The 15,098-nt window shown below is 36.9% G+C and overlaps 1 protein-coding gene across 1 annotated transcript; it reads right to left on the bottom strand.

The window, feature by feature from the left end:
• Nucleotides 1-524: 524 nt before the first annotated feature.
• Nucleotides 525-12,840, bottom strand: prss56 (serine protease 56). The gene is made up of 13 exons (XM_053487144.1): nucleotides 12,741-12,840; nucleotides 11,963-12,121; nucleotides 7,607-7,861; nucleotides 7,274-7,463; nucleotides 4,743-4,851; nucleotides 4,418-4,574; nucleotides 4,174-4,316; nucleotides 3,855-4,014; nucleotides 3,539-3,727; nucleotides 2,869-3,036; nucleotides 1,145-1,201; nucleotides 793-899; nucleotides 525-698 (listed from the first exon to the last, which is right to left on the bottom strand). Exons 1-13 carry the CDS (start codon nucleotides 12,838-12,840, stop codon nucleotides 525-527), a joined length of 1,968 nt encoding a protein of 655 aa, XP_053343119.1.
• Between the last annotated feature and the right edge of the window lie 2,258 nt (nucleotides 12,841-15,098).

Here is a 15,098-nt window from a genome sequence, read left to right as displayed (position 1 = left end):
TGCCTCTCCTATAATGCAATAAATAAATTAAGGACACAGGAGCCATAGAAACAATTTTCAGTAAAAAAAAATATATATATAATAATAAAGAATTTGAACAACAGTTCTCAAACAACTCAATGGTTCCAGCTTGGCTCAACTCACAGAAATCTGCTTAATGTCTGACATTATATATACTTATTTAAATTACAAATCTTTCAAATTAAAATAAGAAACATTTTGGACACATTGTTTCCAGGCTGCAGAAAAAAGTTTTTTCTATTGAAAAGAATAGATCAATTAGATCAGTTTTAACCTGATTTTTATGAGAGGAGCCTGTGGATAATACTTTTCTCTAGTAAGATACAAACTTAGTAAGATAGTTACCTTGAAGAAGAGGTTAAGTGACGTGAATGTCACTTTGAACAAGTGAAATTATACTGGATCCTGACATTGATATATTTGTCATGTGACATTGATATGAGATATTATTGCCCACAACAAGTCAGACTGCAGTGTTGAGTGACGTATGTTTACCTTCCTCTTTAAGTTTTAAATGCATTGAGTGCTAGGGCAATGATGCGTGGCATGCTTCTATAAAATGTATCATTCTCCAATCCCACAAGACTGTAGAATGTCAAAGGATGTCCGCCTACTGTTGCTTTAACACGGGCTTCATATAAACCATGCTCATTTTTAGTGGTGAGGTCGACCAGCACCTGAAATTGCACACACACACACACACACTTAAAAAGATTAATACAAGGTTCACAGACATAATGCAAAGCTTATTAGATTTTCTCACTTTCTCACCTCTTGGAAATTCATACTGAGATTGCTTAGTGGAATGTTTAGAATCCACTTGTACATCTCCTTGGTAACAAAGACCTGCTGTGCCAACTCTGCAACCCCAGGACACACTAAACACAGATGCACAATGTTTCAGTGCAGATATGCATTCTGTCAATAATCAATACACCAGTTTGTTTTACCGTTAGGTATTTTATTGGATTGTGGACTGATTGCAATAGAATAGTAAAAATAAATTCGTTAAATGGTCAGTTCTTTATGGCTATGCTGTTTAACTGGATAATGAGTTAATGTTGGTATTTTTGGGCATACCAGTTTTTAGTGTAGTCACTTGGATAATAAATACCTTTGTTACTTGCTTCATTGGTCTGTTCATTAGACAGCTGCCTTCTGTGCCTCCTTTGAGCAAACACTGGGGAAAAAATGTATAGAAAATCTTTGAAGACACTATTATTACGGTACTTCCTGAAGAGCATTCTTAGGAATGTAATATACTGTACCTTGAGCTCTTATAATAGTGGAACATACGACATTATTTTGTTATAATTTAACCATCATTCTGTTATGATGGTTAAATTCGATTTAATCAGAAATACTAAAAAAAAAAGTACTGAGGAAGTGCAAATTACCATTTTTCCTTTTCTTGGAGTACAACTGAAGTAGCCGCGGAATCAGGGTAGGGACGGAGCCGGTCGCTGGCATTCTTCTTCCCAGTAAATCAGACATCAATGCAGGATTTCCAGAATGGGCCGAGCTCTTCTTGGTCCTAAACTCCTGAGTTGCAACAATCCCTTTAGCTCTGGTTACCGGTTTTACACTTTTCTTAACAGATTTTCTGTTTTACTTTGTTTAACCACATCATTGCAACTAAGGAGCTGAAACAGATTGTTCCAATTCATGATGCCCTTCAATTGCGGATAGAGAGTGTGTTTTAATGTCTCATCTAGAATATCTGATGCTATTTTGGAAACGGTAAAGTCCATCCTAAAAGGACGTCTTTCAAATTTTTTAAGGGCAGGAATGAGGTGAGATTCCAGTCTGAAGCAAAGCAAAGTAATAGTAGAATGCAGATCTCGGTCAAGCTAGGTTATTGCACTTAAAATTAAATAGCACTAGGTTATATTTCTAATCGCAGTTAAAGACAAAAAAAAAAACAGACACCACCCAATTACCAATAATTAAAATATAAACCTTTTATATAGAATTTCGAGACAGATCCAGTTCCATTCGATCACTGCGATAATAAACAATAATCAACTTTTTCTTATATATTTTCAAACTAAATGTAACTTTTTCTTCATCATGCAAGAAAGCTTTTGTAAGCATAAAACTTTTCGTTACCTGCTGGAAGAGGCTCTCCTTTTTCCTGTGCTCTTTTGCGTCTTCATGTTTGTTCTGCTGTTCCAAATTAGCAGCAACCCTGTTAAGGTAATTCTCCCAGTCATCCACTAGTGGGCCCACCTGCTCAAATACAGATGGTGGGTTTTGTGTAGTAGGCATGGAGGACTGGCCTTCCTGCTCTTTTAAAACAATACAACAATCAGTGGGTTTATTGATAAATGATAAAATAACAATCATTTAATTATTCTGTATAAGAAAACAGAATGAGAATGAATGGAGACACATTCAAAATAATAAAAGAAAAAATATAAACCAGCTATGTTTTTCATATTTACTTTATATTTACTTTAGTATTGACTTTAACATAGTACTTTACTTTTACTGAACTAAAATTTTTTTAACTAGTTTAACAAATCTAGAGCTAAATGTTCAATCTGATCTATCACCTCACATTCAAATGGAAGGTTAAGATGAGCTTTTGCAATAGCTGAACTGGCAATCTCAGCTTGTCATTTTGTGAGTTTGTCACTTTCAGCTTCCTCTGTGCTTTTCATTTTATTAAAAGAATCACTGTTCATCCTGTTGTTGTCTAATGCTAAATTAATAAACCTTTTTAGCAAAAGCGACATAAATGAATACCTATGCAGTAGCTAGCAATATACTGTATTAGGAAGAAAATAATTGTGAAACATTTTGACACCTGGAAGTCCACTCTGAGTTGGGAGTCACTGGGCGTACCTGTATTAAAGGTTTGTCTTCGTGTTCGGGTGTTGACTGAAGAACTGTAGACATGTTCCACCAGCTGTGGAAGACTCTTAGTGAAGAAGCTCAGGTCAATTTTATCTCGAACATAATCATCTGCCCTCTGCAACAGATCCAACAAGGACTGCAGGAATAAATGCAGTTCTAGAAGAGACACAGAAGGTAATTGAGAAACATCAGTAAAGGTTGCATAGAAAGAGAAAATGACAAAATATTCCAAACCCTTGCACCAAAACTTTGGACCATCAAAAAAGTAGAATAACCCCTATGATTATATTATACATTATACTGTCCTAAAAACTGTGTTTTGTTACTATGCATCTCCATTCTCCAGTAAACTTTAGAGCGCAAATTCGTTTTTTAGATGCATTTTAGCATGGCATGGCAAATATTGACTGTTTTTTGTTGACTGTGATTTTGGTTTTTGATGTTCTTTCCAATAAGAAGATAATTAAACAGTCATGTCAAAAGATGAAAGACAGATGTGAACTGATGATCATAATGGGTGAAAATAGAAGGAAAAGGGAAGACAGTTAAGAAGTCTTAACACTTAACACACTGTCCTAACACTCACAATGCATAATAATGGTGATTTATTAATTAAGAGGATTATTTAGATTATTCAGGCAAATGTAAATAAACATACGGCACTTTTTGAAGCGGCTCTGACAGCTCTCCTGGGCTAGGCGCTGGCATGCAGACGGGTCCAATGTTATAGGGCAGCTCAGCATGTAGAAATGGCAGAGTACGTTGAACTCGGACATGCGCTGCCCCTCAGACAGCTCTGATGTCTTCAGAAGCTCTGCACATGTTGGTTCCTTGCCTCCAAAAGATTCTGGGATTGGACACAAGCAATTGCTAATACGGCTTCAATACAATCTGAACTATGAGAATCTGGATGTGTCTATATGATGTGTCTATATTTGTATGTTCTGTTTAAACCGGCAAGGTGTAAGACTCACTACGGATTTCAGACAGGATCCAGTCTTTGTAAGCCACAACACGAGTGTATACGCCCGGCTTTCCTTTTTCCCCACAGCCATCTCCCCAAGATGTTATACCAAATAATTGAAACCTTCCTGAAGTAAGGTCCTGGAGGACCAGTGGCCCACCAGAGTCACCCTACAGAGACAAAGATCATGGGGTAGGAATAGACAATATTGCTTTATTTAACTTTTTTTTTTTTTCGTATTATGGAAAAATAAATAATTTCATATGTTTGCAAATCACCAGATGGACATGCGTTTATGGCTATGCAATGTTTAAATGTGTGTGTTATACCTGACATGAGTCGATACCGCCAGACAAGTAGCCAGCACAGAACATGGTGTTAGTGAGCAACTGTTTGCCCAAGGCACTTTTACATGTGCTCTGAGACAGCAGAGGAACTATTGCCTCCATCACCATATCAGCCGCTGGACCATCTACACACATCAATGGTAAACACACAAACGTATAGAGTACACATAGTACAATGTGAAGTCTGACATACAGTAGAATCTGAACTAACAAGAGTTTCAGTCACCTTCATAAAGTGAGCCCCATCCAGCCACCAGACATGGCGCTCCAGGGGGAGGCTCAGGGTCGGAGGGCAAACACACAGGCATCACCCATTCTGTCAAAACCACTGGAGAGCTCAGCTCCACCAGAGCAATGTCATTATTAAATGTCTTTGGGTTGAACTGAAAAGTAATTGAGAAGAGTCGATAAATCTCGAAAGGAATATATACACAACATGTAAACTCTGTCATTATTTTTTCAGTTTACTTTTTGTTCTAAATATCCTTTTAATTTACATGAGAAAATCGCATGATGGTAACAGAAAGCATAAATATATGACAAATGTTTACCTTTGGGTGTGTGATGATGCGGTTGATCTTCATGACCTGCTCATCAGGGTCAGCCTTAGTAATGTCAAATTCTCCAACAACAGCTGTCCAATATTGCTCATTTTGATTTCTAAAATGACAGATAAGGAATCATGTGGATTTTTAAATCAACATTACAGGCATAGTTTGTGCTTTTGTGCCTATACCACTGAACACAGGCACAGTGGAACCTTGGATTGTGAGCTTAATTCATTCCGGAAGCGTCAGATATCAAAGTGAATTTCCCCAATAAGAATTAATGGAAACTCAGACGATTCGTTCCACAACCCAAAAATATAATCATATAAAAATAATTACTACAAAATATAAAGTAAATATCAAAAAAAGTGAAAGTTGTCCCACACAAGCACAAAATAAAAGATTCTTTACACACACACAGTTATAGTAAACAGTACACACACGCACAGATGTTGACTATACAAGTGACGTACGCACACTGAGACCGTCCTTGGGAGACCATAACCCAGAATAGAAGAGAGAGAATAATCATTGGCTCAGTTGTGATCACGTGATGGCTGCCGTCAAAACAAGAAGCGCATGATGCTACATGATACTGGATGATATTTGGTACTCAGCTATCAAGACTCAAGACTTTTTTAAGTCCAAATTTATAAATAAATTATCAAGGTTATCAAGTTCAAATTTATGAATAATTTCATAACGGGATTCTGTAATGCATTTTGTAGTAATATTCAATTACTAGAAACAGGAAAGGTTGGATTACTCTAACATGTTTGAAAGACTTCTTTTTGATGGTTCAAAACATTTCAGTACTCTAAGACGTTTCTTCAGCCTTCTTCAGCCTGTGTAGGTGCTTCAATATATCAAATGATCAATGTCGTCTAATATCCTTATTTTTACTACCAAGCTTTAAATAAATAACAATTTGTCTCTTTACCACTTGAATCAGTGCCTGTCTCGACTCAGAACCCAGAATTCTCAGTAAACTATAAACATGGCCGTAATAAACTGCTATATCAGCACTTTACTAACAGGGGTTCATTCCCCAGAATTATAAGTTATATAACTATATAAGCACAAACTTTGCACATAGACATTTGCAATGTAAATGTGTAGACATATACAATAAGCCATTTCATTAACGCAAACTCTTCACCATCCTGCCATCTGACCAAATTAATTTAAGTATTTGTAAATTCATGGCCAGACTATGTAACACTTTTTACCCCCAAGCCATCTGTTTCCTCGATACCCCATTTTGGGGGGTTTAAAATAATTTAACAAACTAATATAATTACAAACTTAAGAATTGCCTTTAATATTTGACCCCATGGACAGACTGAATGCTGAGTTTTCTCCTTTGGCTGGCCTTTACTCCAACTCTATTAGCTGCTGCTTGTTGAGTCTCTCTGCCTTTAGTCTTGTCTTCAGTAAGTGAAAAGTGTGATATATAGTGTTGAGATCAGAAATTACTTGGTCAGTGAATTATATCCCATTTCTAGCTTTTACTGTATGTTTTGGGTGATTATCCATCTTCAATATGAAATGATGTCATAACAGTTTTCCAGCATTTGGCTGAATCTGAGCAGCGGGTATAGCTCTATACACTTTTTTTCAGCAGTCAGGACATCAATAAACACCAGTGAAACTTATGCCATAACACTGACTTCACCATGGTGATGATGTCATATGCTTTAGATACATGTTGCTTTTCTTTTCTATACTTTTCTCTTTCCGTACAGTATTTCAGGTACAAATAGATTTTGCTTTCATCATTCCAAAGAATCAAAAATCAAGAATTGGCAATATATAATCCGGCCTTACTACCCTCTGTTTGCAGCTTGTTGTGAAGCATCTGTATTTTATTCATAAAGCTGTTTCTTGATTCTAGACTTTGACAATGACATGCTTAACTCCTCAAGATTGTTCTTGATTTGGGGTTTTGGTGGTGGGTATGGTTATAGTAAACTAATATATGTTCACATAGATGTCGCTGCAAACAAATCACATCACATCTAGTCAAATGTATCTACTCTATCTTATATAATTTTAAAGTACAATAATATAGTAAACCTATAGACATATCTTATTTTTCTGTTTTTATTTTTTTGTTCTTCATTCCTAGAACAAAAATTATGAATCAATAGAACATAATTAAACGATGCTTATAATTAGTAATATTTGTCTATAAATTGGCTGAATAAGCTTACTTTTTGTTTATTATAATAATTTAGTAAGTAATAGTGGATACAGACTAGATCAATATATTTTCACTTGCTAAGAAGTCATTTCTTTTTGCAGTGCTGCCAACAAAACACAACCAAAACATGGTAACTAGATAACATTAATGTTATAATCAAAATCAGTTGAAGTTCATTCTCCATTTCAAACATTATCTATTTTGTCAGTTGCCTATATTTTATTACATTTTCTCATTTTCATCTTGCCCCTTAGCTCCATTGTGTTTGGTTGAGTGCTTAAGAAATGCACTTTCTAAAAAAAAAATTTTTATTTTTAAAGTGTTATCTTACCCAGCAAAGCAATGTGCAGCCGTGAGGACCCAGGAGTTGTCCACCAGGACTCCTCCACACATCAGAGCTCCATTTAGCTGTAAGTTGACAATCCATGGCCAGCTGCCAGGGGGCGCCTGAGAACCACCTATGATCCGTGAGCGGGGCTGTGAGGGGGTCTTTCCACCTGACATCCTTTGCCCACACAAAGCTACAGCATACAGAAGAAAGAGCACTCTGGCACCGTTGTCTCCCATCTTCTCATGGCAGATTATTTAATGTGCATGTTTGTCTTGTTTTCTGGTTCTGGTCTATTGCACAGATACATAAGTGTATGTGCATGTGTGTTTTTACCCTGTGTCCTGGTCTCTAGGGCTGGCTCTAAGTTCTGCATGGTGTAAATGAGAGTGCATTGTAAAAGCCTGGAGCTGCAGCTCTCTCCCATGATCCTTATGCAGGAGTCAGAGTGTAGCTCAGAGGGAGAGCAGCGATGCTGGTAAAATCCACACATCTGACTTAGAGCCCAGCTTCTCTCAGCCCCTTCAGACAAACTTTGAGTTTGTCTAATCATCTCACAGCTTGGCTCCAATAATACAGACTCTGCATTCTCTAAAGGAACAGAATCAGCAGTATCAGAGTATCCACATTCTCTCAAATACAGTACATAAAAGCTTGGTTACTTTAATACAAACCAATCACCACTATAATAAAAAAGGGAGAGGAAAATGTACAGAAAGAAATGAGGAGAAGGTGGTTACTAGTGGCAAGCAAAAATTTAAAGACCAGGGTTATGGATGCATTTTCATAAAAGAAATTCAGAAAGTATGAAAATGTCCTGGTATGTACAGAAGTATAAAAAAATATCAACAAGATGTTCAATATTCTACATGTATTAGAACAACATTGTTAACTTCATCATCATGTCAAAATCATGTTTACACAGTAATAGCAAGCAATATATTATATTATACAGGTCCTTCTCAAAAAATTAGCATATTGTGATAAAGTTCATTATTTTCTGTAATGTACTGATAAACATTAGACTTTCATATATTTCAGATCCATTACACACAACTGAAGTAGTTCAAGCCTTTTATTGTTTTAATATTAATGATTTTGGTATACAGCTCATGAAAACCCAAAATTCCTATCTCAAAAAATTAGCATATTTCATCTGCCCAATAAAAGAAAAGTGTTTTTAATACAAAAAAAGTCAACCTTCAAATAATTATGTTCAGTTATGCACTCAATACTTGGTCGGGAATCCTTTCGCAGAAATGACTGCTTCAGTGCGGCGTGTCATGGAGGCAATCAGCCTGTGGCACTGCTGAGGTGTTATGGAGGCCCAGGATGCTTCGATAGCGGCCTTAAGCTCATCCAGAGTGTTGGGTCTTGCGTCTCTCAACTTCTCTTCACAATATCCCACAGATTCTCTATGGGGTTCAGGTCAGGAGAGTTGGCAGGCCAATTGAGCACAGTAATACCATGGTCAGTAAACCATTTACCAGTGGTTTGGCACGGTGAGCAGGTGCCAGGTCGTGCTGAAAAATGAAATCTTCATCTCCCTAAAGCTTTTCAGCAGATGGAAGCATGAAGTGCTCCAAAATCTCCTGATAGCTAGCTGCATTGACCCTGCCCCTGATAAAACACAGTAGACCAACACCAGCAGCTGACATGGCACCCCGGACCATCACTGACTGTGGGTACTTGACACTGGACTTCAGGCATTTTGGCATTTCCCTCTCCCCAGTCTTCCTCCAGACTCTGGCACCTTGAATTCCAAATGAAAAATTTGCTTTCATCCGAAAAAAGTACTTTGGACCACTGAGCAACAGTCCAGTGCTGCTTCTCTGTAGCCCAGGTCAGGTGCTTCTGTTTCTGGTTCAAAAGTGGCTTGACTTGGGGAATGCGGCACCTGTAGCCCATTTCCTGCACACGCCTGTACACGGTGGCTCTGGATGTTTCTACTCCAGACTCAGTCCACTGCTTCCGCAGGTCCCCCAAGGTCTGGAATCGGTCCTTCTCCACAATCTTCCTCAGGGTCACGTCACCTCTTCTCATTGTGCAGCGTTTTCTGCCACACTTTTTCCTTCCCACAGACTTCTCACTAAGGTGCCTTGATACAGCACTCTGAGAACAGCCTATTCGTTCAGAAATTTTGTTCTGTGTCTTACCCTCTTGTTTGAGGGTGTCAATGGTGGCCTTCCGGACAGCAGTCAGGTCGGCAGTCTTACCCATGATTGCGGTTTGGGGAGTTTTTAAAAGCCTCAGGAGTCTTTTGCAGGTGTTTAGAGTTAATTAGTTGATTCAGATGATTAGGTTAATAGCTCATTTAGAGAACCTTTTCATGATATGCTAATTTTTGAGATAGGAATTTTGGGTTTTCATGAGCTATATGCCAAAATCATCAATATTAAAACAATAAAAGGCTTGAACTACTTCAGTTGTGTGTAATGGATCTGAAATATATGAAAGTCTAATGTTTATTAGTTCATTACAGAAAATAATAAAGTTTATCACAATATGCTAATTTTTTGAGAAGGACCTGTATAATATAATATATTGCTTGCTATTACTGTGTAAACATGATTTTGACATGATGATGAAGTTAACAATGTTGTTCTAATACATGTAGAATATTGAACATCTTGTTGATATTTTTTTATACTTTTGTACATACCAGGACATTTTCATACTTTCTGAATTTCTTTTATGAAAATGCATCCATAACCCTGGTCTTTAAATTTTTGCTTGCCACTAGTAACCACCTTCCTGGACCTGTATATATTTTACTGTATATTTATTGTATAATAGCAATATAATTATAAATACCAAATAAACAGGGTGGCCAGCTGTCTACAATCACAAAATTTCAGGTCAGCCTATTCCATCCAAAGATATGACATTACTGTATATTATCATATTTAAAATAATTTTTCAGTCAAATACAACAAATAGGCAAATAGCTCAGAAATTATCACTACACAAAATCAAACTACTGACTCATACTGTATACTGAGGTATTAGTGTAATAACGTTATGTCTAATGCATGTGTAATCGCTTCACTTTTTGCTATAATGCACAGGCAACTACAGTATGTCATATTTGGTCTTAAATGCAAGGTTAAATTACACTTGTAACTTAAGTCCTGTAAATAAAACATCTGTAAGTTGGGCATTAGAATTATATGGATCTCTGATCATCAGCTTCATACTGTTCTTGACTTTTCCCTAATCCCCCCTTGATTCCAGTCAAGTCTCCGCTATTACATAAGAGAGATGCATAAGAGAGATGCAGAACCTGCAGTAACCTACACTATGAGTTTACACCACTGGCCATTGCTGTTATGGGAAGATATTTTGCTAAGGATCCCAGCCTTCTTGCAAACTTAACACATGAGGACACACACTTTAGGCAATTTAGAAATGCTAATCATCACATCACATTTGTCTCTGGACTCCTGGGGGAAACTGGATTACCCAGAGGAAACCAACCAAGCATGGGAAGAATGTGCAATCCCCACACACACCGACCAGAGGTCAGAGTTGAACTGCCAATCCTGGAGGTGTGAAGTGACAGTGCTGACCACTAAGCCATCATGATGACTACCTAATTATTTTTAAATTCAATAACCTTCAGAGGTAAATTTCTACTATTTTGCAAGTAACCGCAGTAAATAAATTCGATACCAAGATTATTTAACAAGTAAGATTTTTTACTCCAGCAACTCCATTCATACGTTTACTCCAACAGTTTTTAAAGAAACACCATCATACTGTATGTCAGTATACTGTACATTGATATTAGCCATTTATTACACTATTCTTTTCCAATTGACAACAAACACAAAACATCAGTTCTTAAACAAACACCATCAGTTTGTATTACGCAAATCAACATTCATTATGAAACAAAGAATGATGTACCTAATTTTCTAATGTGACCCTTTATCTTGGTTGAAGAAAATAAAAATAAAAATATTTTAGAACTCCAGATACAAAAAAAAACTTCAAGTTGTGGAATTATTATTATTATTATTATTATTATTATTATTATTATTTTAGGGATAAACAATATTGTCTTTACTGAAAAACTAAAAGAAAAGTTATATCCATCCTGGTATGGATCAAAACATTGTCCTTACTGTATCTACATTTTACATGTCTAACATGCTTCCTCATGGAAAAGGGAACAAAATATACCAGATGTCAGTCTCTCTCTATTTGATGAATATAAATGTGTTTGGTGATTCATTCTGTAGATACAGGATTGTTAAATAGTTTAACAAAGGTTATGATCACAGCAAGAGGAAGCTGGATCCTGATCCTCATTATTGAAACTATAGTCATTCATCTGTTCTGTTGGCTGATTGACATATAAACATGCTGCAAAAGTCCTGCCTTTTAATCCTATTCATTTTTTTATTTTTACACCCTGATTAGACAGTGTACATCTCTGATCGATAAGGGACAAAAGAATAATAAATAGAGCACAACTCCCATGGAACACAACCGGAGACTACCATACAGTAGCTTTATATACAGTAGTTCCTAAGTATTATTTCAGCCTGGTGAACTGTTTTCTTGATCGAGTAAAGCTAAGCTTTAACATTAGACAAACTACCAAAATTACACAGTTTAGAAATGTGAATATCATGTGTTTTGGTCTGCATGCTCATGTCTTTAGTGTGTCTCTGTGTATATGCTCACCACATGTTCCTGAGTGCTGTCCACAGTCCTGAAACAAGCAAGGCATGCAACCCATGCAGCTGGCCTCAGCTCTGCTCCTGTCTGCTATCACCTGATCCATGGCAGTAAGAGCACGGACAAGTGCCGCCTCCATCACCACTGTCCCTCTATTTGAAAGAGCTGTAGAGACACAGAGGGAAAGCCCTTTACTTTAGATGTTAAAATATGTATAGGCAGAAGAAGAGATAAAAAAACATACCATGAGGCTGGTGCCAAAAGTAAGTAGATAAATTGTTGCCTTAAATTATCACATTTGGGATCAATGTTTAGTTATGGCCTAAAATATAGTGCAAAATTCCTGAAATCCAGAATATACACCAATGGGCACATATAATCAACACAGCCGAATGATGTATTGAATACCAGCAGTTTTTAAGTTGAGGCCGATTATATTCACATTAGTGTCTTTCTCTTTTTGCTTGAAATTATAACTGATATGAACATTTGTAGTGCTGTTAGGATTCCATCTTAAAACTTTACATAAGTTTTTATTATATATTAGTTTTAAGCTCATAAAATTATAGTGTGGAGCAGAAAAAAGAATTCTGCTAATCATAATTCAGAATAAAATGACTGAACATGCATGAAAAACATTTGCACATGCCTAGGCTCTTATACAAAAGAAAGAGCCTACAGACTTTACAATGAAGTAAAAATACCTCAAGTGTTTTAATAAAAGTTAAGGCCCTTGCCATCTAGATTAAACCCTACATTGTTACCTATTGCTTCTCAGGCTTACCTTTTAGAACACTTTGAGGCATTCTGAAGACTTCTCTTCCCACAGGTGCTGTTGCACAGCAACCAGTCAGAACCAGCATCAGCAGTGACATCAACAACATAGCCACACTACCTGGTAAATCCTTGGTTAAAAAAAATAAGAAGAATAATAAGAAGAAAGAAAGAAAATTAATAGCTCTGCCGTAATGTGGAAAACACCTTGTCTCACACAGAGAGCTTCTTTTTGTTAAGACAATGGATTATGCATGGGTCCTGCTAGTGGCATACACCTATTGTTTCCATGTATACCCCATTCACTCAGTCACTCCAGAAAACTGTCTATAAGTGCGCTTGAAGGAACAATAGTAGAACATCAGTCCTCAGATATATACAGCCTCACCAGCCACTGTAAGGATGGGGAAAACTCCTCCCCTCTTCAGCTTCTGGCCAATGCACAAGCCGCACAGAATTCAAAAAGATGGTAATAGTAACTGGAGAGAGCGAGAGAGAGGGGTGGCGGGGGGTGGGGGTTTTTCAATGAGATATTTGTTTTATTTGTAATTGAAAAAGCACATTGTCCCGCTCTAAGTTCAGGCACTTTAAAGACATCTAAAGATCAGAAACCTCCTGCCCTTCTAGATTACGTTCATGCATCTGTATATCAACTATTTAATCACTGCCCGATCATCTTGCTCTTACCCGCCCTACAAAACATCACAGAAACACAGTAAGGAGGTTAGAAAAGGGGTTTTCTATCTTTACATTTACATTTGTCATTTTGTCATTTTGTCTAAGTCATTTAGCAGAATTTTATCCACAATAGAGGCAAAATATACTTTTCACATTCATTTGAGGTGAATGAGTCTGGTTCAGTTGCTCAGGTCTCTTAGTACCAGTGCTAAAATTTAAACACAGAACCCTAAACACTGATCCATCCATATGTAATAAGCGTAACTTTCTTAAGTTTTCATTTGCTCCTCGAGACTGTTATGAAAATAGTTTGTGACGAATCTGATTTTTAGTCTTTAATAAGCAAAGAAGGTGTAACATTCATACGTTTCCAGAAACTCACAATATTTTGTTTTCTGCAATATATTGGTGCTGATACAACTGATACAATCAGTTTTCTATCCTGTTGTTCACTCTTATTCTAATAGGGTTCATGCCCTACATCAACCTCATGCACTAGTTCAGAGCAGGATGTGACTGTTTCATGTATTTATGTAGCATCAGGATAAAACCAAGGGGACATGCAGAACAAAAAGCCCCAAAACACATCCACTAGGCAGTGTGTGTTTGGGAAAGAGATACAAGATAATAAACACGAAGAGGGAAGGGAAGGGGGTTAAGAGGAAAAGTGAACAAAGACGAGAGTGAGAGAGAGGCTGTAGGGATAAAAGCACAGAGCCGCTGGCCAAACCACAATCGCACCTACCGCTTCCATTCATCCTCTTCTCTTCTGTCTCCCACCCTGTTCTTCTATTATCTGCTCTTTGATGTATTCCTGATTAAACAGCCGAACTCTTGTTCACTCACTGGTGGCGTTGCTTTCTTCATCTTTCTAACCAGCAAGTGGCTAACCAAAGAACGCTTAAAGGAAAGAAATTATTTGGAAATCAGGCAAATTTTCTTTTTTCTTTTATAAGAAACTAGTTAATGATCTTTATTTCTCTAGACAATCAAGTTTTTATTTTTACCCCAAGCTTGCCTTGGAGAAAAAAGAAAAAACTTCTTTCTACAATGGCAATTGTAAAGTAGGTCAATGGGCTTTAAGCACAATACATTCATATCATTTCTCCCCTCCTGGAGGACTCAGTGTAACGTGATTGGCTGCAGTTAAATAACTTCCCCCTACATCCCTCTGCATCTTCACTATACAGAAATTTAACAGTTTCCATTGTATTGTTGACCTCATCACTAAGCAAGCATGTAGTGGAGTAATAAGATATACAGAATTAACACAACAAAAGGAAAATAGAAGAAAACTTGTTCCAATTTAAACATATGAAAACAAAAAAACAAGCACGTTTTGATACTTCCATCACTTGAATAATAGAAAAATGGTATGAGATAGAGATATGCTATGTTATATACAACTGATAAATAAAGGTTTTTTTCATGTGAACATAGAGGTAAATAAAAAGCAAAGCAGGAGTAAATATCTTCATTGTCCCCAAGACATTTGGACAAATGTGGACAGATTTTTGGATGGTGTGCACATTACATCTGGCATAAAACTAACACAGCGTTTCATAAAAGAACATCATACCATCAGTCAAACATGGTGGTGGTGTGATGGTTTTGGGCTGCTTTGCAGCATCAGGACCTGGACGAGTTGCCATAATTGCCATAATTGCCAAATTTTAAGAATCTGTTTTAT

Source organism: Clarias gariepinus, chromosome 25 (genome assembly GCF_024256425.1).
Source record: "Clarias gariepinus isolate MV-2021 ecotype Netherlands chromosome 25, CGAR_prim_01v2, whole genome shotgun sequence".
NCBI lineage: Eukaryota > Metazoa > Chordata > Actinopteri > Siluriformes > Clariidae > Clarias > Clarias gariepinus.
Note: the sequence above shows the minus strand (reverse complement) of the source record. Positions and strands in the feature narration are given on the sequence as shown.